This window comes from Cetorhinus maximus, chromosome 2, assembly GCF_964194155.1.
Source record: "Cetorhinus maximus chromosome 2, sCetMax3.hap1.1, whole genome shotgun sequence".
Classification (NCBI taxonomy): domain Eukaryota; kingdom Metazoa; phylum Chordata; class Chondrichthyes; order Lamniformes; family Cetorhinidae; genus Cetorhinus; species Cetorhinus maximus.
Window position 1 is genome coordinate 70,126,362 of NC_135880.1, and position 24,169 is coordinate 70,150,530.

The following is a 24,169-nucleotide window of genomic DNA, read 5'->3' on the forward strand; positions in this document are numbered from 1 at the left end:
CCTGGTATCTCATCTGGTCCTACTGCTTTGCAATTGCCATTCTTTTCAGCGCTGTTCTGATTTCTTCCAGATTGATGCTGGTTGTCATTCCTTGATTTTCAGCTACCTCTCCTGCGTTTGTTCTCTGATTTTCTTCATTCATAATCCAGTTAGAGCATTTACCCTACCTCTCATTGATTTTATCCTCTTTCACTGAGGTTACTCCACCTGCACTCTTGATTGTACGTATATTTCCCACATCTTTTGTTAACTTATCTCTAGTAGCTCCTGTTCTGAAGATATCTTTTTGTCCCTTTTTGGTATGCAGACTTTCATATGTTTCTTCCATGACCAGCAATGTTGTTCTAGCAATCACTTTCTTTGTATGTCTTTTTGCCTTTTTATACTGCTGTTTATTTTCTTTGAATCCTGACTGTTCCCACTGCTTCAACAGTTCCTTTTTTTCTTTTACTAAGTTTCTTTTCCAGCCTTTCTATTCCCTGATGATCTTTCACACACTTCTTGACCAGTTTTCCTAATCAAGTCTTCCACTAAATTCCACCAATCTTTCATAGAAACATAGAATATAGAAGCAGGCATAAGTCTTCGGCCCTTCATGCCTGCTTCACCATCAGTATGATCATGGCTGATCTCCTGTCTCAATGCTACACTCCCGCTCTCTCCCAATACCCCTGGACATCTTTAGAGTCTAGAAATCTATTTCCTTCTCAAATATATTGAGTGACTTGGCCTCCGCAGCCTTCTGTGGTATAGAATTCCACAAGTTCACCACCCTCTGAGTGAAGAAGTTTCTCCTCATCTCAGTCCTAAATGGCCTATCCCGTATTCTAAGACTGTGAACCCTTGTTCTAGATCCCCAGAGAGAGGAAACATCATCCCTGTAGCCATCTCAGAATTTTATACATTTCAATGAGATCCCCCTCATTCTTCTAAACTCCAGTGAACACAGGTTTGGTTGACCCAACCTCTCCTCACATGATAATCCTGCCATCCCAGGAATCAGTCTGGTGAACCTTCGCTGCACTCCCTCTATGGCAAATATATCCTTTGTTAGGATACCAAGGAGATCAAAACTGCACATAATATTCCAGATGTGGTCTCACCAAGCTGCAGTAAGATATATTTTTGCTCCTGTATTCAAATCCTCTTGCAATGAAGGCCAAGAAACTTTTTGCCTTCTTAATTGCTTCCTGCACCTGCTTGCTTGCTTTGAATGATGGGTGTACAAGGATACCCAGTTCCCTTTGTACATCAACATTTCCCAATCTATCACCATTTAAATAATACTCTGCCATGTTAAGCTCTAATAGTTGTTTAGAAATTAAGATTGGAACCAAGAGAAACTCCTTCAGGCAGAATTTTTATTGCTTGTCATAAAACTCTCCACAGACCCAACTAGTCTCAACTGTTATCCCTTTTATATAACCAAATGGGTACTTAGTTAAACAACCTAATAATTACTAATTGAACCTCTTGAACAGTTTCCTTCCCTAACAGATTCCCCTCTTCTTAAAAAATAACTCTTTAAATTTATATATTGTATTCTGTTTTAGAAGCTGCTGTAGCTTTCTGGGAGGCCATAATGTGACTAATTGCAATGAGATTGACGTTCTCCAAGTAGGATTGCTGATGTAAACGGACGTGTGATCCGCCCTGCCTGATTTCCAATCCAATGTACTTAAACACCAGAAGCCTGATTTCCAATTTTAAACTCAGTTCTGAGCCCATTAATGACGTATGTTTCAAATTCACTACTACCACCTCACAAAAAATCATTTGCATGCATCAGAAAGATGCCTGCAAGTTTCCCTCCATGGTGCCAATAAAACATTGCCAGGTCTGCTTCCGAATGATGACAACCCAACTTTAACAAAACTGATCTCACTGAGAAATACCAAACTCTGGAGCTCATTTAAACCGTATATGCATTTATTTAGCTTCCAGTGAGTCTCTTCTGCATTTCGTGCCTCTTTTGGTGGACGGAGAAAAACTTCCCTTTTGAAGTTGCTGTCCCTGCAAAAAAGCAGCTTTAATATCAATGGACTTATATTCCCAATCATTTGTAGCCAAGAGAACTAAAAAGATCTTCAGCATAACTTTCCCTGCTGTAGGTGAATCTGTTCTTGCATCCCGGTCATCCAATTTTCTTCAAACCCTCATGCCACTAGCCTGGCTTTAGCTTTATAAGCCCCATCAGGAAGCACCTTTTCCGTGCATATCCATCCTATGAGGTAGAGCTGGTTGTCCTCTATCTGGCCCCTCTGTGTATATCTCAAATTCTTTCCAACTATGTAGTTCTTGCTGTTTGGCATCCTTTATTAATTTATTGTCTAATTTGTTTGAAGCTACTAAGACAACTCATTCAAATGGGCTTCTGCTCCTTGTAGCGTTACCAGTCTGTGCCATGTTCCTTGATCTTGTTAAACTACGCCCTGTATCCTGCCTTCTATCACGCCCCGGGCTGTTACTGTTTGATCTCCCTTTCCCATTTATAGATGTTCTTACAGCCATTTGCAATCTCTTCCTAAAGGCATGTTCACTCCCAGACCCACTGTCAGAACTGATAATGCGTTTCCGTGCCTTCCATTTTTGTGCTTCATGTTTCCAATCCATAGGCCTAACCTGTCCTTTATCTCATACGTTTAACCAGGTTTTATATTTTCCAGTGGTCTTCCCTACTCTACCTACAACCGTTGCATCCCGCCCACCATTGACTGGGCCCTTCTGGCAAGTAAGTAACTTCAGTGCCAGCTTTCAGCAGTTATCCCCTGGAACAAATTGCCTCATCTTTTTCATCTGAATTACTGTGTCCATCTTCACATACCCTGTCAACTTCAGCTACCTGGTCCTCACAATCGTGCAAGATTTGGGCATGAGAAGTACATGGTTCCTCGTCCCTTCCTACAGCACTTTCCGAACCCGCAAATTTGTAGTCCACGCCAACTAACCTTGATGAGTGTACCCAGATAGCCTGGTTCCAATGTTTAAAATGACTATTTTACCATCTTAATCTTTCCAGGGCCTTTCCACTTATTAGGTCCTTCTCTTTTATAGTGTACCGTTTCTCCCTGCTTGAAAATAGTTTCCGATGGACATAGATTGTGTCTTAGAGCTTGCTGAATTCTTTCTGAAACTTCGGCTTTAAAGAACGCTCTTCTACCCACATGTAATTCATTTAAATACTCAAAAAGGTAGAGCTAATCGTATTTCCCTCCCAAGCTGGAGGATAATCACTTAGGACTGAAGAAATTTTTGGGCTTCTACCAAAAACCAACTGATGTGGACTATGGCCCCCAATCATCTGCAGTGAATTCTTGGCATGGATAGCCCATGCTAAAGCTGATGTTAATTTACAGCTTGGTCTATCTGCCAATATTTTACAAAGCATCTCATATATAACCTCGTGATTCCTTTCACACACTCCATTATTCGAGGGGCTTTCAGCTGCGGTATTTATAACTATTATATTCATATTTTCTCTCACGTCCTGGAACTCGTTGTTAGCAAATTTCCCCCCCCATTATCAGTGAGGAATTTCGCTGGTGGTCCCTGTCCACTTTTCCATTACCTGATCTACAATTATTTCCTTTGCTTTACTGTGTATGATTGTCGACTGGCTAGCTCTTGTTGCCAAATCTGTGAAATGTAAAATAAAAATGTTCTTTTCTTTATCCCACATCTTTAAATCCATCACCACAACTTCATTGAAATCCCTCGCTACAGGAATACTCACTGTCGGCTGCAACGGTGTCCTTCTGTATTTCTTACATATCGCATTGGTCGCTCATCTCCTCTAAGTTTAGTATACTCTCCATCCCTTATTCCTCCATCCCTTATTCCTGCATCCCTTAGCAAAATTTTTCATCTTTGCAAAGAAGGGTAGGCAAAACTGCCAATGTAATTTTAACACAATTTGCTTTTTGTCTTCCAAATTCCTATCTCCTGATGCCAATAACACTCCTTCAATCTCCTTAGTAGAAAAGTTAGGTTTCATTAAAGGAATATAGTAGTGCCCAGATTGCGTAAATTATAAATCCACAGGTTTTCCAAATACAACGGCCTTGTCCAGCTTCATTTGCATTTTCTTCATCAATGATCTGCCCAATAGTAATGGCATTTCACTAGACACTACATCCGTGCTGATAAAATGATTGATTCCAGCTATCTTACAGGGAATCACTATGCTTTTTAAAGATTTTGGGGTAGTATCATCTCCAAATCTAAAACTGGTGGAACTCTCAAATTCTTTAACCTTATTCCGGTCCTTGTCATTTAAGGAGTCCGGTAGCATTTTGACCAGTCTGTTCCACAGGCTGTAGACGTGCATCTGCTATCTAGCACCGCACAGTTTAAGGACTCTGCCACCAAGACATTGATCACCAGGCTGAAACTTCTTATAACTAATACAATGCCCTCTGGTCAATATCTCTACCTTCTTCTTCTGAATCTTCTGTCTCATGTTTAATTTCGAACACATTATATCCTTTAGTTCATTGCGTAATGGTATTTTCAATTGTATCTAAAACACCGATTGACCACACCCTGGGAATTTTGGGTTCATTCTTTTGCCTTAAATCCTTATTTCTTTTCTCCTGCCACAATTGTCCAAGGTGTATCTACCCCCATTGTTTCTAGTTACAAATTTCCTTTCGTATTGATGCCTGCGTCCTGTTTCTAAATGATCTTGCCATCCCGTTAACATTGTATCCTCCATTTTCTGTCTTACCGCCAAATGGCTCATTTGCACCATGAACACTGCCAAAAAGGAATGCTTTCCCAGGAATTTTTTTGGAGGTTCTGACATCTGTTCTAGCAGTGTGTGTCTTTCTGCAAACCTAACTCCCGTCAGAACTAGAAGCCTGTCCATATTCAATATTTTGGCACAGTCTAGTAACTTGAACGCCAGCACTGATTAGGGAATTTCTAGACCGACCTTTTGCAATCTTGCATATAGTCTACTGAATTCCATTATGTAATCTTCTATGGAACTTTCTTCCAACTTTCTAAATTCGTCAAAATCAGACTATGCTTTGTAAGCACTTAATAAATCATCATTTTTGATAGATCTTATCCATAAAATTTAATAATGTTTCCAAACCTTCACCCATGTCCAAATGCTCAGGCTCCAACTCCGAAAATACTTTGCATCTTATTTTGCTTTTGTATGGTAGCAAAAGTGCCAAGGCCATTCCGTTTTTTCTTTGGCAAGGATGTAACCCATGTCCACATAGTTACTTCATTCTTCCATTGCTCACAGGGTTCACTCAGAAAACATCGGTGGGTAATCATACCCCCAAAACTCTACATTTTGATTCAACCGTTCTCCTTTATTTTGAGTGACTCCAAACCACTCTCCTCTTAAAGTTAATTCCAAATACAGTCTTTTGTCCGAAGAAAGCTTTGTTTCCAATTTTTTACTTACAAGCAGCAACCCTTCTCCGCTATCACTGTTAAGTTCCAATAGTTGTTTAGAAATGAAGACTGATACCAAGACATACTCATTCAGACTGAGTTTTTGTTGCTTGTCATAAAACTCTCCACAGACCCAACTAGTCTCAGCTGTTATCCCATTTATACAATCAAATGGGTACTTAGTTAAACAATCTAATAATTAATAATTGAACTTCTTAAATGTTTCCTTCCCTCACATGCCATTCTGTTTTTCCTGCCAAAGTGGATAACTTCACACTTATCCGCGTTATACTGCATCTGCCATGTGTTTGCCCACTCACTCAACTTGTCTAAATTGCCTTGAAGCTTCTTAATATTTTCCTCACCACTCATATTCTCACCAAGCTTTGTGTCATCAGCAAACTTGGAAATGTTACATATACATATTGTGAATAGCTGGGGCCCAAGCACTGATCCCTGCGGTACCCTATTAGTCACTGCCTGCCACTCGGAAGAAGACCCATTTGTTCCTACTCTCTGTCTCCTGTCTACAAAACAATTCTCAATCCATGCCAATATGTTACCCCCAATCCCAGGTGCTTTAATTTTACACACTAACCTCTTATGTGGGACTTTATTAAAAGCTTTCTGAAAATCCAAATACACCACATCCACTAGTTCTCTCTTATCTATTCTGCTAGTTACGCCCTCAAAAAAAAACTCCAGTAGGCCTGTCAAATATGATTTCCCTTTCATAAATCCATGTTGACTGTCTAATCCCATTGATAGTTTCTAAGTGTCCTGTTATCACATCCTTTATAATAGACTCCAGCATTTTCCCTACTACTGATGTTAGGCTAACCGGTATGTAATTCCCTGTTTTCTCCCTCCCTCCTTTTTTAGATAGTGTGGTTACATTTGCCCACAGTGTTTGTTGTGACTTTTTCCTATTTGTCTTTGCTGTCTCTCCATCTGCTCTCTGAATTCCCGTTTGCAGTTCTTTTGAGCTTCCAGCACCTGATGTTCTATCTACCTCATGTCTGTTGCCATTTAGTTTGCTTTGCAATCAGCTCTGCCAAAAGCACTCTTGGGTGGTCAGTGCCTCACTTGGGAAGACTTGCAGTTCTCTTCTTCCTTGCATGCTGTAGTCCAACTGTGTTTTTCTACCACCACTGTTGTAGGTTATAAGGTGGTTTCTGTGTTTTTGCTACCAGTTTAGTATTACCAATTGGTATGACATGGCAAACTCCAGGATCTTGACTCTTTCTTCATTTGTTTCTCCAAAATTCTGTCCGCCATGGATGCACTCTAATCCCACTGTTTCTCTCCCCACATGTCCATTCTAGCTCCATACTGATTGTCATTTATAGCCTTGGCACAGTTTGCAAGGAAGTTAATATTCATTTAATGTTCTCAAATGATTTCCTTACTACAGATGCTTGGCTCAATAATTTAAAAGTTTGAAAAAAAGCAGAAATCTAATTCAATTAGAAATAAGTATGCATCTTTTGAAGAAACTCATTAATCATTTGTCTACAATGGCTAAAGTGAATGGGATATACCTTAGAGTTCTCAAGGAAACAATGGAGGAAAACAAGCATGGTTCTGGTAAATATTTTTAGGGAGCTTCATAATCATTGGTCTTGTGTTTTTAATGCCTGAACAAGTTAAATTCCTGCTCGATTTAGATTTCTCAGCTGAAATAACTAGGTCTGGAATTTTATGGCATTCTTTTTGAAAACTGATGTGAAGAATCTGTTTAACACATCCATCCCATAGTCCTTTATAATTATCTCAACTCATCCATTTACAGGCATATACCTTGTCAGCTACAAAAATAACCAAAACTTTGCTTTCAATGACTGATCATTTTCTCCGCTACCTTCTTGACCTTTGTAATTCCTTTTAATTGGTCCAAAATAGTTTATGTATACGTCCTAGCCCTCTTAATATCTATATATCTCTAAAGGAGTAGGGGTAGCATGAGCTATTTGGAGAGGGGTTGGGAAAATAACAGTTGACTTTTTTTCCCCAGAGTTCACACCCCAAATGTAGCTTTCAGCCATTGATATCCCTTCTTCCTGTCACACCATTCCATACTGGCTACCACCCCCTACCCAAAAAGAAAATAAAGACAGAAACATAGCAGGACAGAGAGCAAAAGGGATTAGAGAAGAGAAGGATCAGCAGAGAGGCAGCACCACTGGTGATCTACTTTTGAAATATTGGAAAGGATTTAGCACTTCTGATCTAAATTCACATCATGTTTCAGGTGGAAATTGATCTTAAAATGCTAGGTGTTTCTGAGCTCCACCCTGAAACCTGCGAATATATTCCAATCCACAGAGTTCCCCACAGTTGACTTTGAGTGACTTCAGGTTATGCTTACTTATAGCAGTTAGACTTTGTGGGCTTAAAGGGGCTTCCTATTAAAGACAGTCCAACGTGGCAGAAAAATAATATATTGGCTCATGCCAATCATAAAACAACTTGTAGCCTGATTTTAGTCTGAGTTAGTCTAATATTGTTGGCAATCTGCGAGTACTTATGTGATGACCATGTTACTGGGCAAGTTCCTCCTACCTTAAATAATATTTTATTATTGCTGTTGAGATATGTTGCCAAAGCTTTTTGTCTTGCACTCATCAGAACAAATGCAAGAATTTCAAATTTCAAACGATCACAACAATTTATACTATAAGAGAAAAGGGTGCTGCTTGGTTTGAATATGCAGCCACATATAAGGATTTCCTTACACATCTTAATACTCGATCCCTTGCTCAGATTCACTTTTGAAATGGAACAGTCTAATGTGTGCTTCCTTTCCTCAATGTGCTAATTGAGAAAACTGCTAATGGGTTTTCCACTACCATCTACACAAGCCTACCTTCACCAGTCAATATATAAATTGAAACTCATATAGCTCCACCACTATAAGATTGGTCTTATCAGCAATCTTGTAAATAGGACCCTAGCCATTTGCACATCTTGCAAGTTTGACACAGAAATAGTGCACCAGAGTTGTCCAATGGTTATCCTGATGAGATTTGCTATGTATCGTGCAAACTCGCCAAAGGCCACTACTTTGGAACCTGAAAAGTAACCGGATCTGCCTCAAATTACCCTGGAATGGCAAAGCATCTCAAAAATTTGAACACAGGTTGAGCAAGCCCTTTCACGCCGCAATGTTGATGGCGCAGTGGTATTGTCACTGGACTAGTAATCCAGAGACAAAAAAGAAAAATAACTGAAAAAACTCAGCAGGTCTGACAGCATCTGCGGAGAGGGATAAGTTGACGTTTCGAGTCCGTATATCCATATGACCCTTCATCAGAACTAAGAAATATAGAAATGAGGTGAAATATAAGCTGGTAGAGGGGGGTGGGACAGGAAGAGCTCAATAGGGGGCCAGTGATAGGTGGAGGCTAAGAAGAGACTGCAAAAGATGTCATAGACAAAAAGACAAAGGGGTGTTGACGGTGGTGATATTATCTAAGGAACGTGCTAATGGGGACATTAAGGGTAGCAAGCAGGATAAGTTAGTGGCAGATGGCCCTAGTGGGAGTGGGGTGAGCGGAAGAGATCCAAATGGGCTAAAAGGTGGAGATGAAACAATAGATTGAAATAAATTTAAAAATAGGTGGGGAAAGAAAAATATATTTGTAAATAAATTATTGGAAAAGGGGGGATCAGAAAGGGGATGGGGATAATCCAGAGACCCAGGGTAATGTTCTCTGGGGACCTGGGTTCGAATCCCGCCACGGCAGATGGTGGAATTTGCATTCAATAAAAATCTGGAATTAAAAGTCTAATGATGACCATGAAACCATTGTCGATTGTTCACTAATGTCCTTTTAGGGAAGGAAATCTGGTCTAGCCTACGTGTGACTCCAGACCCACAACACTGTGGTTGACTCTTAAATGCCACTTGGTTGTAACAAACCACGACAAAGTCGCAAAAAAGGAATGAAACCACCTGGCATCGACCTAGGTACCGGAAACAACAACGGCAATCGCAGCCCTGTTGACCCTGCAAAGTCGTCCTTACTAACATCTGGGGGCTAGTGCCAAAATTGGGAGAGCTGTCTCACAGACTAATCAAGCAACAGCCTGACATAGTCATCCTCACGGAATCATACCGTACAGATAATGTCCCAGAATCCACCATCACCATCCCTGGGTATGTCCTGTCCCAGCAGAGGTGGCGGCACAGTGGTATACAGTCGGGAGGGAATTGCCTTGGGACTCCTCAACATCGACTCCGGACCCCATGAAGTCTCATGGCATCAAGGGCAAGGAAACCACCTACTTATTACCACGTACCACCTTCCCTCAGCTGATGAATAAGTGCTCCTCCATGTTGAACATCACTTGGAGGAAGCACTGAATATGGTAAGGGCACAGAATGTACTCTGGGGACGTCAATGTCCATCACCAAGAGTAGCTCGGTAGTACCACTACTGACTGAGCTGGCCGAGCCCTAAGTGATATTGCTGCTAGACTGGGTCTGCGGCAGGCAGTGAGGGAACCAGCAAGAGGGAAAAACATACTTGAGCTCATCCTCACCAACCTGCCTGCCGCTGATGCGTTATCCATGACAGTATCGGTAGGAGTGACCACCGCACAGCCATTGTGGACACAAAGTCCTGCCTTCACATTGAGGGTACACTACCACTGTGCTAAATGGGATAGATTTTGAACAGATCGAGCAACTCAAGACTGGGCATCCATGAGGCACTGGGCTATCAGCAGCAGCAGAATTGTATTCGAACACAATCTGTAACCTCATGTCCTGGCATATCCCCCACTCTACTATTACAATCAAACCAGGTTCAATGAAGAGTGCAGGAGCGCATGCTAGGAGCAGCACCAGGCACACCTAAAAATGAGGTGTCAATCTGGTGAAGCTATAACACTGGACTACTTATGTGCCAAACAGCATAAGCAGCAAGTGATAGAACTAAGTGATCCCACAACCAGCGGTTCAGATCTAAGGTCTGCAGTCCTGCCACATCCAGTTGGAATGGTGTTCGACAATTAAACAGCTCACTGAAGGAGGAGGAGGAGGCTCCACAAATACCCCCATCCTCCATGATGGAGGAGCCCAGCACAGCAGTGGAAAAAGATATGGTTGAAGCATTCGCAACAATCTTCAGCAAGAAGTGCCGAGTGGATGATCCATCTCAGCCTCCCCCAGAGGTCCCCATTGCCACAGATGCCATTGCTCAGCCAATTCGGTTCACTCCACGTGAAGTCGAGAAATGGCTGAAGGCACTGGATACTGCGAAGGCTATGGGCCCTGACAATATTCTGGCAACAATACTGAAGAACTGAAGATTTGTGCTCCAGAACATGCCGCGCTGCTAGCCAAGCTGTTCCAGTACAGCCACAACACTGACATCTACCCGGCTATGTGGAAGATTGCCCAGGTATGTCCTGTACACAAAAAGCAAGACAAATCCAATCCGGCCAATTACTGCCCCATCAGTCTACTCTCGATCATCAGTAAAGTAATGGAAGGGGTCATCAACAGTGCTATCAAGCGGTACTTGCTTAGCAATAACCTACTCACATACCCTGTTTGGGTTCTGCCAGGGCCACTCAGATCCTGACCTCATTACAGCCTTGATTCAAACATGGACAATAGAGCTGAACTCCTGAGGTGAGATGAGAGTGACTGCCCTTGACATCAAGGCCACATTTGGCCAAGTGTAGCATCAAGGAGCCCTAGCAAATTGGGAGTCAATGGGAATCGGGGGAAAAACTCTCCACTGGTTGGAGCTAGCAAAAAGGAAGATGGTTGTGCTTATTGGAGGTCAATCATTTCAGCTCCAGGACATCACTGCAGGAGTTCCTCAGGGTAGTGTCCTAGGCCCAACCATCTTTTGCTGCTTCATCAATGACCTTCCTTCCATCATAAAGTCAGAAGTGGGGATGTTCGCTGATGATTGCACAATGTTCACCATTCATGACTCCTCAGATACTGAAGCAGTCCATGTCCAAATGCAGCAAGACCTGGACAATGTCCAGGCTTGGGCTGACAAGTGGCAAGTAACATTCGCGCCACACAAGTGTCAGGCAATGACCATCTCCAACAAGAGAGAATCCAACCATCGCCCCTTGATGTTCGATGGCATTACCATCAATGAATCCCCCACTATCGACATCCTCGGGGTTACCATTGATCAGAAACTGAACCGGACAAGCCATATAAATGCTGTGGCTATAAGAACAGGTCAAAGGCTAGGAATCATACGATAAGTAACTCCCCTCCTATCTCCCCAAATCCTGTCCACCATCTACAAGGCACAAGTCAGGAGTGTGATGGAATACTCCCCACTTGCCTTGATGAGTGCAGCTCCTACAACACTGAAGAAGCTGGACACTGTCCAGGACAAAGCCCGCTTGATTGGCACCACGTCCACAAACATTCACTCCCTCCACCACTGACGCACAGTAGCATCAGTGTGTATCATCTACAAGATGCACTGCAGGAATTCACTAAGGCTCCTTAGACAGCACCTTTCAAATCCACTGCCATCTGGAAAGACAAGGGCAGCAGGTACATGGGTACACCAACCCTGGAAGTTCCCCTTCAAGTCATTCACCGTCCTGACTTGGAAATATATTATTGTTCCTTCACTGTCGCTGGGTCAAAATCCTGGAACTCCCTAACAGCACTGTGGATGTACCTACACCACATGGGCTGCAGCTGTTCAAGAAGGCAGCTCACTGCCTCCTTCTCAAGGGCAACTAGGGATGGGCAATAAATGCTGGCCCAGCCACCGAAGCCCACATCCTGTGAATGAATAAAAATAAAACTATGTTGTGAGTATGCGAGTGGTATTTTCCATTAACAGGATGCTGTCATCAGTTCAAAAAGAAGTTCTGCCTACCACACCATTGAGCAATGTTGTGTATGAATTTCAGTGTCAGTGCAATGCCAGATACATAGGCTGTACACCCCACCGATTGGCTGATCGAATCAAACAGCATGTTCCTTCGGTAGTTCATAGTAGACAGAGTACAGATTCTACTCAACCAGCTCGTACATTCATATATGGCATCTGATCTTTGCAAACAAATGGAATACGCTCAAGCCTTGCACCTTTTGAATTACCGTGAAGCTTGGGGAGCCTATAATTCCCCGCTGATTACACTGTGGCAGCCTCGGCCAATCAGAGTTGACTCTCCATTCTTTTCTTCTCTAGTATAACTTGCTGTGATTATCTGAAATTCAGCATGCTTGTGTTTGTCCTGATGAGTGCAAGACAAAAAGCTTCAGCAACGTGTCACTCTCTTCAGCAATATTCAAATTCTGTGCTACCAAATGACTGTTATAGTCCCATTATATACAAAATCATTTGCCTTCTATTTTCATCTTTTAGGATTACATTTACTGAAGCCCGTTATCATCATGTTAATTATTTAACTTGCTCATAAGATGATTTATTTATTGATTTATGTTTAAGAAGGAATGCCTGGGAAGGTGTACATTTTATTCAAAGTACTCCCTTCATTTTTGTAAAATAAAATTCTGGTTTTATCAATATTTTGTTAACTTACTTTTTTAAAAAAGGAAGTTTCTCGTCCATACTTTTCTTTGTTTTTCTCTTGCTTTGTTTCAATTTTGTCCCTTCATTCTAGATTAGGCTTTGGGAGTCTACATCTAGCAATCAGCTAGAAATTCCCAACAGATAAGCAGGCCAGTCTTTAGCCATGATTCTTTTTTCCTGTTGAATCACTCTGGGTCACCTATCTCTGATGTCGCATTTCAATTTAGCAAATAGGGAAATTGAACTTTTAGAGTCTAAACATGGGTAAGAAAATTGTCTGTTTTACAAAAGCATCGACAAAATCCTGGTGAGGCTATTATTACACTTGGTAAAATGGAGTATTTGAGTACCAAGTACTTGTAAGACTTTTCTTAAAAATTGGAAAATGTGCATTGTTTTCCCTTATGGAGAAGAAAAGAGAAATTGGTCTTCCAATAAACTTATGAAAGTAACAATTGCTCTTTAATAATAGAGTGATAATGGAAGCAGAACCTTCCTGGCAAATGACAATGATGAGGACTCCATTTCAAGAAGAGAAGATGCTGAAAAGGCCACAGTGTTGTTCAGGCCAATGGTTTCTGACCCCATTTATATACATCGAAAATCCCCGCAGTCACGCTCCAGGAAAATAGGCTCAGTGGAAGTAAGTTTTTTAAATAAAACTGGTATTTCTCTTGATTTTTTGGAAGCTTGTAAGGATACTTTTATTCTGTAATTGCAAGAGGTAAGTGTATAAAATATTAAAGAAGAGATATTTATGTTGCCAGAAAAATGTTATTTACTTCTAGCAGCAATAACATTGTAGACTAGTATGAGTGTAATATTGCAGATAAATGCAATATTAAGTGAAGACCAACATAAATTATTAAAAATAATACTTTCCACTAGTACTGCTCCTATACTTTGCTGGAGAATTATTGCTGTTTGATTTAATGCTACCTATCATTACAAGATGCAGTAATTAATTAAACTCCCTTTTGTAAATGTGAGGAACTGGAGCACAACAGTATTTGGTTACATGAAATTTAGCTTTGTATCTGTGTCACTAAGGTTGTGTGCAGTGTAGATGTAGGTTAAACTTTGATTCCTTTTGAGACAAACACAGCTAGACATTAAGCAAGGCTGTGCAAACAGGGTAAATAAATTTTGTCAGACTAAGCTAAAACTGAAAATGCTGGAAATACTCAGTAGGTCAGGCAACTTCTGTGGAGAGAGAAACAAAATTAATGTTTCAAATCAATGACCTTCCATCATAGTTGGGAAAAGTTAGAAACTTAATAAACTTCAAATGAAAGGGGAGAGCGTGGAAAAAGAAGAAAAGGGAAGGTCTGTGGTAGGGTGGAATACGAAGATTAAATAACAAAACGGTTGATGTGTAAGATCAAAGGGACCCTGAGGGGATGTTTCTCCTCGTGGAGAATCTAGCACTAGGTGCACAGTTTAAAAATAAACAGTCTCCCATTTAAGATGGAGATGAGGAGAATTTCTCCTCTTAGGACCTTCAGTGTTTGAAATTCTCTCCCCCAGAGAACATTGTAGGCTGGATATATTCAAGGCTGAGTTACACAGATTTTTGATCTATAAGGGAGTCGAGGGTTATGGGAGACAGGCAGGAGAGTGGAGTTAAGGCCACAATCAGATCAGCCATGATCTTATCAAATGACGTAGCAGGCTCATTGTGCCAAATGGCTTAGTCCTGCTCCCATTTCTTATGATCTTATAACTGAACAAGTAGAGAAACAAAAGATGTGTCTAGAGGAGGTGTGAATAGCTGAATGATAAACAGCTGCCATCAGAAAGCAAAAACAATAGAGTTATGACCACAGCAGGTGTTAATTGCTGCACAAACCAAATCCCAAAGGAAAGCTTGGCTTATGGGCCATAACCTTTTCTATATTCGGAAACCGAGAAGGTGATGTACCAATCTCAGCAGTAAGAGGTCCGGTAACACTTCTGGGATTTTAAAAATTAACATGACAGGTGGCCGGAAACTCGGGGGCAACTTCTGACTGAACAGAGGTGTTCCCCAAAGTGGTCATTCATTTTATGTTTGGTTTCCCCGATGTTGAGCACATTGTGGATGCCCTCCTTTGAGTTATGTGACACTAACTGCGAGCTAAATGGGATAAGTTTAGCCTGGATCTAGGAGCTCAAAACTGGACATCCATGAGGTGCTGTGAACCATCAGCAGCAGCATAATTATAATCAGTGACCTTGAGGCCTGGCATAGCCCTCACTTTACCTTTAAATCAGTACAGGGGATCAACCCTGGTTCAATGACGAGTGCAGGTGAGCACGCCAGGAGCAGCATTAGACATCCCTAAAAATGAGTTGCCGACTTGGTGAAGCTGTAACACACAACTAACGTGCATGTTAAACAACGGACCAAGGCCTTTGACGCAGTCATCCGTGAGGGCCTTTACAAGGTAATGGAGAAATTGACCGCCTTGAGAAATTCTTCACAATGATTCGACAGTTCAATGATGGCATGGTCACATGTGCCAGGATGATGGTGAGTTTTTTAACCCATACCTAGATGCTATGGGGTTAAACACAGCAGCTCTAACCCTCTTCAGCATGTTTTTTTTCTCTGCCATGCTCTCCAGGGTGTGACCCTGGCATTGAAATCAGATATTGTGCGTGCAGGAAGCTGTTCAAACTGAGACAACTCCATGTAAAGACCAAGGCCTCCAAGGTCCTAATTCACGGTTCCCTCTTTGCTGATGACTGTGCACTCATAGCCAGTTCAGTGCTGGACATTCAGTGTAGCATGGACTTGTTCTCTAATGCATTGACCAGAAACTCAACTGGACTAGCAAAATAAGCACAGTGGTTACAAGATCTGTTCAGAGGCTGTGAATTCTGAGACAAGTAACTCACCTCCTGACCCCTCCAGAACTTGTCCACCATCTATAAGGCACAAGTCAGGGGTGTGTTGGAATACTCTCCACTTGCCTGGATCCATGAAACCCCAGCATCATTCAAGAAATTTAATACCAACCACAACAAAGCAGTCTACTTAATCAGTACCCTACCCACCTCTGGCGTACAGTAGCAGCAGTGCACATCATCTATAAGATGTAGTGCAGCACTTGCCAACCCTCCTTCGACAGCACCTTCCAAATCCACTACCTCTACCACCTAGAAGGACAAGTGCAGCAGACACAGGGTTATACCATTACCTGCCAAGTTCCCATCCAAGCCACACACCATCCTCTCTTGGAACTATATCACCGTTCTTTCACTGTCACTGGGTCAAAGTCTTAGAACTCCCTTCCTGACAGCACTGTCGATATGCCTACAGCAGATGGACTGCAGCAGCTCAAGAGAGTTCTGCACCATCTTCTCAAATGTAGGGCTTGCCAGTGTCTCACACACACTATGTAAGAATTGAAAAAAAATCTAACTTTTCCAAGTTCTGATGAAAGGTCTTTCTCTGCACTGCTGCTGCCTGACCTGCTGAGTATTTCTCGCATTTTCCAGCATCTAGAGTATTTTGCTTTTGATTTATTGATAGATTCATGATGAAAGTGTGGAGAGAAAATATTTAGAGGCTTATACTCAATGGTTTTTTATGGGTTATAATACAAAATAAATGATTCAAAAACTGAAGAGTTTTGTTACTGTAACTACATGATTATTGTAGAAAATAAACCAGTTTACTCTCCTAAATGTCAAAACTATTTTAATGGGCTGGGACCATTTCATGTAACACTCACATTTGTCCTCCTTTTCTCTGTTGCTCTAATGTTCTAGAAATTAATCATTTTCTTTTCCATGATATTGTAGAATTTTGATTATGCAGGGTCATATTTTTACTGAACAGTTTGAGATATAACTCTTATTGTGTTAAATAAAACACAAGGTACCTCTTAAACATGAGGAGGTGAAAAATTGGAATGCAGCTTGCCCATACTGATCTGAAAGATCACTGTTAAATTATTGACAGATTTGAAGCAAATTTCTCCTTGGCTTTTCAATTCTGGATTGATGAAAGCTGTGGCTACTATAAATCCAAGAATTTTATAAATAGGGAATTGGTAGACTTTGTTATAAACTGGGGAGCAATGGTAAGGTGGTTCCTCCTTTTTTCTACTTCCCAACTGATAGAAAATAGGTGTGTTTTCAGGAAGTGTGAAGGATGCCTTTTAAACCCTTCAGTGCTGTGACTCTCAAAAATAGACAAAAGTCAGGTTTTCTCAAGTTTTTTTTAAAAGGAAGAATGAATGTTTATTTCTCAATGCCTCGAATGTAGCACCTGCTCACTCATGTACATGCATACACAAACGTACACACAACATGCACTTAGGTTTTTAAAAAGTCCAAAAATTCACTGTTATGCTTGAGTTTTTCAAGATGGAAGCTTTAAACTTTGCGGGTGTGATGATTCCTTTTTGGTTGACTGAAGAAATGGAGGTTGGAAATTTCCAGTGACGCATTTGCAGTGACTTACTACTTGCAGCTGCAGGTTTCTGGCTTTGCTCCATTCGAGATGCAGTCAAGCCCCTGTAGTGAAGATCTGGCTTGGTTCTTCAATCAATAGGTAAAAGGCTAGCCCCACTTCTCTACCTGGTGGTGGATTCTGGGCAGGGTCCTTCCCCCTGAGTCTCCTTGTCTCCCAGACTGACTGACCCTCAAAAGGTGTGTTAATAAATGTTCTGTATCACAGTGGGTTTCTGTCAGTTGACCATAGTAACTGCTTTTCCATTGTCCATACCAATTGTCCCTGATGACTTGAGCGTTGACAAACAGTAAGGTTTGAGATTCAACCATTTGCATTTCTTTGTGAATGAATGGGTTTCTCCTCACCACCCTTTTGTGAACTCCTATTCAAGAGCCAAGAAGTCTACAGGACCATTGTGCCTTAGTTTCTGCAGTATTTGATCATTTTTGGCAGGAAAAATAAAAAAGATGCATATTATCTAAATGTTGAGAGATTGCTGAGCTCTGAGATGCAGAGGGATCTAGGGGTCCTACTGTACGAAACAAAAGAGGCTATGTGCAGGTATAGCAAGTAATTAGGAAAGCTAATAGAATGTTATCATTTATTGCAAGGGGAATTGAATACAAAAGTAGGGAGGTTATGCTTCAGTTATACAGGACATAGGTGAGACCACATCTGGAGTACTCTGTACAATATTGGTCTCCTTATTTAAGGAAGGATTTAAATGTGTTGGAAGCAGTTCAGAGAAGGTTTACTATACTAATATCTGGATTGGGCGGATTGCCTTATGAGGAAAATTTGGACAGGCTAGACTTGTATCCACTGGAGATTAGAGAAATAAGAGGCAATTTGATTGAAACATATAAGATCCTGAGAGGTTTTGATAGGGCTGATGTAGAGAGGATGTTGCCTCTTGTGGGAGAATCTAGAACTACAGGCCACTGTTTAGAAATAAAGGGTTGCCCATTTAAGACAGAGATGAGGGGAATTATTTTCTTCAAGGAACACACTTCCTCAAAAATTCAGCAGAATCAGAGTCTTTGAATATTTTATGGCAGTGGTAGATATATTCTTGATAAGCAAGGGGGTGAAAGGTTATTGGGGTAGGCGTAAATGTGGAGTTGAGATTACAATCAGATCAGCTATGATCTCATCGAATGGCGGAGTAGGCTCGAAAGGCTGAGTGGCCTACTCCTCCTAATTCATATGTTCGTAATAAATCTGCAGGAAAGATCTGATACATTTTAATGTTTTCTCAGTAGAATGTCCCAAAAAGTTGTTTGCATTTTAATGGCCTGTCCAGACAAGCAGGCTAACTTCCAGTCTTGTGCAGTTTCATGTATATCAGCAGACAGGGAGGAAGGTTACCTGACTTCTCAACGCCAACTTGTTTCAAAACAGGTTGTCCATTCTCCATTTTGTTTTTAAAAGTGAAGTATCCATTTTCCATAAATCTATGGGCATCACAGCAATGCGTGATACCTTCTGCAAAAGGGAAAAAAATGAAATTCCTTGACATTTCAATTTTTCTTTGTTACATTGCAGAAAGAAATTTAAGTAAAAAGACACAATAGCAAAAATCCCCACACATTTGTTCACATGCTTTACTCAGGGTCATTCCAAAGCCTTACACAGCTTACTGGTGATGCATTGTTTGTTAAATTCTGGGCACAACATCCACAATTGCATATAGCAGGAAAGAACAATGTATGATTTTCAGTTAAATGGCTGAAGCAACGGGCTCCACCTGAACAATCTTGTTGAGTTTTATATTTATCTAAGAAAGTTAGTGGATTGTGCTCAGTGCATATTAATATCCTCCTGTGTACATTGCTGATATAGACTTCAAAATATTGAAGGTTAGCAGAATTTCCAGAGCCTACTTTTCTATGATGGAGTATTTCTGTTGGTGCTTATTTAACTTTTTGGAAAAATATCCAATTGGCCTTTCAATACCTGATTCATCTTCCTGGAGTAAGATGGCTCCTACCCTATATCACTTTAGTTGACCTTAAAGGGTCAACTAAAGTCTAGGTTGTTACTACTGGTTCATTTGTTACAATAGCCTTCAACTTTTGGAAGGCCACACTCTCTTGACATTTTTCTTTGGTAAGTCAGCAAATCATACAGCTAAAGGTGCTGAAATTAGGAATGAATTTCCTATAAAATCCACACATTCCTGGGAATCACATCATTTCTCTCCTCTTCTCCTCTTTTTGGGGTCAGGGAAGTCTTATCAGTGCTTGTACTTCAGCTGCCCTTGGCAACACCTGACCTTGACCTATAACATGTCCTAAATAGATTGCCTTGTTCTTAGTGAACTCGCTTTGGTTAAATTCACTCCTAGGTTAGTGTTTTGTGAACTTTGGAATAATGCTTTTAAATGGTTTAGGTCAGGCTTGTCCAACCTTTTTTTTGGGAGGGGTGCACATTTCCATTTCTTACTCAAGGGGCCAATGAGCAGATTTTGGAAAGATACGTGAATTTCAAAAAACGTTGAGTATGAAAGGAAACCACTCGCTGAGCAAAAATAAAGCAATATCAAAGCAATAAATTGATCATTTTTAAAAGAGCAATCAATAAAAATGACCATTAGACTGTAGGGTGTGTGTCCGTCTCACTCCCAGTCTCAGGGTCTTCACTTACAATCACCCTCGCCCACCATGAGAGTGGTATACCTGCACAGTTCATGAAACTGACAGTTTGATCACCCAGTTCATGAAATGGGCATTGGAAAACTTGCTCTGTTCATGAAATAGCCAATTTTTATTAATGAAAAATAAAATTTGATTCATAAATTTATAATGTGCTTAATTCTGTTTACTGTTCACTTATGTTTCATCCAGTATTATATCCAAACCATTCAGATGTAGCTTATATTCATCAATGATTACAATACAGCAAAAACAAATAAAGAAACAATTCATACACGCATAATGTGCCTTTATTCAATGTACATTTCAGATTCATTGTGACATCCAAACATTTCAAATTAATTGGTTTATGTTCTGTTGTATTAGGATTTAGGATCACATCCAAACCATTCAAATGGTTTATACATCAATGTTTACAAAAACAGCATAAATGCAATTCATACATATTTAATATGCCAGTACTGTTAGCACTGGTCAACGTTATCACAGGACTTGTGACAGGCACTGTTGTAGAGGAGACCTGCTTTCAAGCAGGAACATCGTTTTGATAAGCAGTTACTTCTGCAGTAGCATCTCTGGAAGCCTTGCCCACCAAAAACACAATCTCACAAAGTCTGAGTTGTTCTGCTGGAATGTGTTCTGAACCACACCTATAACATTTGGTGGGCCACCTTTGCTGCAGTCAAATGCTGACACTAGGACAGCCACATGGTCTCCAACCAGCAGCCCGAAGTGACCTTGTGCTGGTTGCCATCATCCGCTTGGCTTGCTGTGTAATGCCCTGGTGTGCCACCACCCTTGCACGTCTGGCAGGATAAAGTCCTTCATTAAATTTAGGGTCATCTGTAGTGGATGATCCAGCGGTTTGCTCAGGCTCATTCATGGAGGATGGTCCCGGGGATGTCTCAGGAGTGCCCATGTTGAATGATCCAGGGGCTGGCTCAGGGTTGTCCATGTTGGGTGGTCCAGGGGACAACTCAGGGTCACCTATGGTGGATGGTCTGGGGCCAGCTCAGGATTGTGCATGGAGGAAGGTTCAGGTCAGGATCAGGATTTTCCATGTCCTCCTCAAGAAGTCTTTCCAGTTCTTTTTCAATGCTGTGGCGATTCTGCTGAAGAACGCATCTGTTAACTTTTGATCTGAGGCCGCACCGTGGTTTGTTTCCAGTGAGTGCTTGGTACGGAACCATCTTTATAACCTCATGGTAACTGCTGTTCATTGCCCCTGAACAAAATGGACACCATAGCTCCACGGAGCACAGTTGTTTTCACGCATCCAGGCCATTAGCTTCAGTTTCATATCACCAATACTATGTTCCACAAAGCCTTGACTCTAGAGATGCCTGGGACGCCCATTGACCAACACCTGTTCTTCCCAGTGTTGCCAATTCGTAGATGATTTGTGCTGTGAACTCCCTCCCGTTATCTAATGAAAGAATATATGGAGCTCAGATGTCTAGAAATATGAGAAACAGCTCATGGACAACCTCAGCTGCTGTTTTGGACTTAAAGGGGCGAATGACATGGAACTTGGTCAGGCACTCCATGTAGTGCAATATGAAACAATAACTTCCGTCCTTCATAGCCTCCATGCCAACCAGGTCTACTTGTCCACGTTCACTAAAGTCTTTGCCAGATAGAGGTCTCACAACCACTCTTGTTGCTGTGCCCTACCAGCATTGCTTTTCTATGCATCTCTCACGGTGACTGATGATACTGTTCTATAAGATACCGTGGGATGTTTGCATACTTTTCAGAATGTTTCTTGAGAGTCTTCTTTTCACCACCATGGCCAGTTTCAATGTGGGCTTGTCACATAAAGTCTAGGACTGCTTCCTTGGTAGCCATGTACTTGCCATTGCTCTTGGTAACCTTGTCCACACCACCTAGAGATGTAAGCACAAAAGTTTTCAGGATGTGATATTTTTTATCTTTTGGAAGTTTCTGTCCAGTTTTTCCCACACTTGAGGGCAGCAATAACCTTCTGTTCATATTCAACAGACCACAAAACAGCACAGCTCTCAATACAGTCATCCATCTTCAAGTGTTTGCAGAGGTTGAAGTCAAATGAGCAGATGTGAAACTTATTTTGAAACTTTTATTAAATTTTACACTTTCCACCATCCACCATTTGTGCCTTTGTAGACAAAATTGCTTTCCCAAATTTACAATGTTCATTCTGTTATTGAGCAACTTAGTACATGATAAGCTTGTACGCTGCAACAGGCTTGAGCAGCAATTCCACGAATAACATTTTAAAACTCGTATAGTACTGGCCATTTCGTGAAATGAGCAGTCAAACTGCCTATTTCATGATCCGTGCAATGGGTTTGCCAATTTCAAGAAGTGGGTTCTACCAGTCCCCATTTCATGAAATGGGCAGTTTTACAAATTGGGTATGACATTGCTGCAGTACATCTTGTATATGATACACACTCCTGCCATCGTGCAGCAGTGGTGGAGGAAGTAAATATCTAAGGTGGTAGATAGGTGTCAATCAAGCTGCCTGATTTGTCTTGGATGGCATCAAGCTTCTTGAGTATTGTTAGAGCTGCGCTTGTCCAGGCAAATGGAGAGTATTCTATCACACTCCTGACTTGAGCCTTAGGCTTGGAGAGTTGGGAGGTGAGTTATGATGTAACAGAGTCTCATAATATGCTAATGATTTTTCTAGGAGATGTAGAAATTGATGATTATGATTATTTAAAGCATTGTTCTATGATTTAAAAGCTGAAAGTTTTTGATAACTGCTTTTCTTTTTGAATTTACGCACTATTTAGTTCTTCAAACATGAGACTTTGGCCAGGATCTTTAGGGCGGGGGGGGCGGGGCCTGCTCGCCGACACATAAAATTATGCGGGATGACGTCGGGTGGAATTCCCAATGTCACCCCGCGTCATTTCAGTATTCAGGTCGGCAGGGTCGCAACTGAATCAGCTGTGCGCCCGCCAACCTGAGGCCATTTAAAAAGTAATTGACATAATTAATGGACCTGCCAATCCAACCTTAAGGGCTTCAGAAAAAGCATGAAACCTCATCCACGGGCGGGATGAGGTTTTATGAGGGTTTTTTAAAATTTAATAAATGTTTGATTTAAAGTGGACATGTCCCAACTCATGTGACAGTGTCACATGAGGGGACATGTCAGGGAAACTTTGTGCACCTTTATCGTTTTTAAATTTGGCACCAATCTCCCTGAGGCAGCACTTAGCCTCAGGGAGATGAGTGCGCTCTTTCGCGCATAGCGCTTCCTGGCGGACGTCATGCTGGGCGGGCCTTTATTGGCCTGGGGTGCCAATTGGAGGCACGCCTGCCTGTGCCCACTCCTGCACTCTTTCCCCGCCCCCCCACCCCCCACCTCCCACCTGACAGGGGGAGAATTCTTCCCTTTAACTTAACTCCATTTAGATAGGAATGAAAATTGCTGCCCTTAATCTGAGAAATAGGAAGCTTTTAGATATCATAGTTTAAAACTTTTCTTCGGTATTATCATATATATCCCCATATTGTTTTAAGAAAATGGCGGACCATGCAAAATTAACAGCTGCTAGCTTTTGTAAGTAGAAATTGTCCATAATCATTTATCTGATCTAGCAAACTGGCCATATGCAAGACCGAAACTGGGGAATTTAAATTCCTCTGGCAATAACTAAAATCAAAGTCTGCATCCAATTTTGTACTTCTGGTTGCATAATTTACTACATTTTGGTAGCAATCTATGCTAAGGTATTACAAATCTACATTAAAATCTGATTAAACCAATTTTGTCAACTGAGTTATATGATGAAACCTTTCTGTGTACCAGAACAAAATCCAAAGATTATAAAGTAGCCATCAAGTACCCCTAAATACCAGATTCTTCTGTATTTGCAAAAAAATCACAGTTTTCACATCTTTATGTAGTATCTGCTAAATATAATGTTTTAACACTCAGTTACCATATCAGCATTAAGTAACAATGGATTGTGAATCATAGAATGATAATGCACAGAAGGAAGCTATTCAACCCATTATGTCAGTGCTGGCTCTTTGAAAGAGTACTCTGTCCTGCATCCCTGCTCTTTCTCCATTGCCCTACAAGTTTTTCCCTTCGAGTATTTATTCAGTTCCCTTTTTACAAGTGA

At 41.2% G+C, this 24,169-nt stretch overlaps 1 protein-coding gene and 1 long non-coding RNA gene across 2 annotated transcripts in view; one reads left to right on the forward strand and one right to left on the reverse strand.

Moving 5' to 3' along the window:
• Positions 1-24,169, forward strand: part of ppip5k2 (diphosphoinositol pentakisphosphate kinase 2) — a 180,890-nt gene that overhangs the window by 108,130 nt on the left and 48,591 nt on the right. The window contains exon 24 of the mRNA XM_078565916.1: positions 13,420-13,590. Coding sequence (XP_078422042.1) covers positions 13,420-13,590 — 171 coding nt within the window. The remainder of the gene's footprint in view (positions 1-13,419; positions 13,591-24,169) is intronic.
• LOC144695041 (uncharacterized) overlaps positions 21,508-24,169 on the reverse strand; it is a 69,479-nt gene continuing 66,817 nt past the window's right edge. The window contains exon 3 of the long non-coding RNA XR_013579850.1: positions 21,508-21,931. This is a non-coding gene — a long non-coding RNA (uncharacterized LOC144695041). The remainder of the gene's footprint in view (positions 21,932-24,169) is intronic.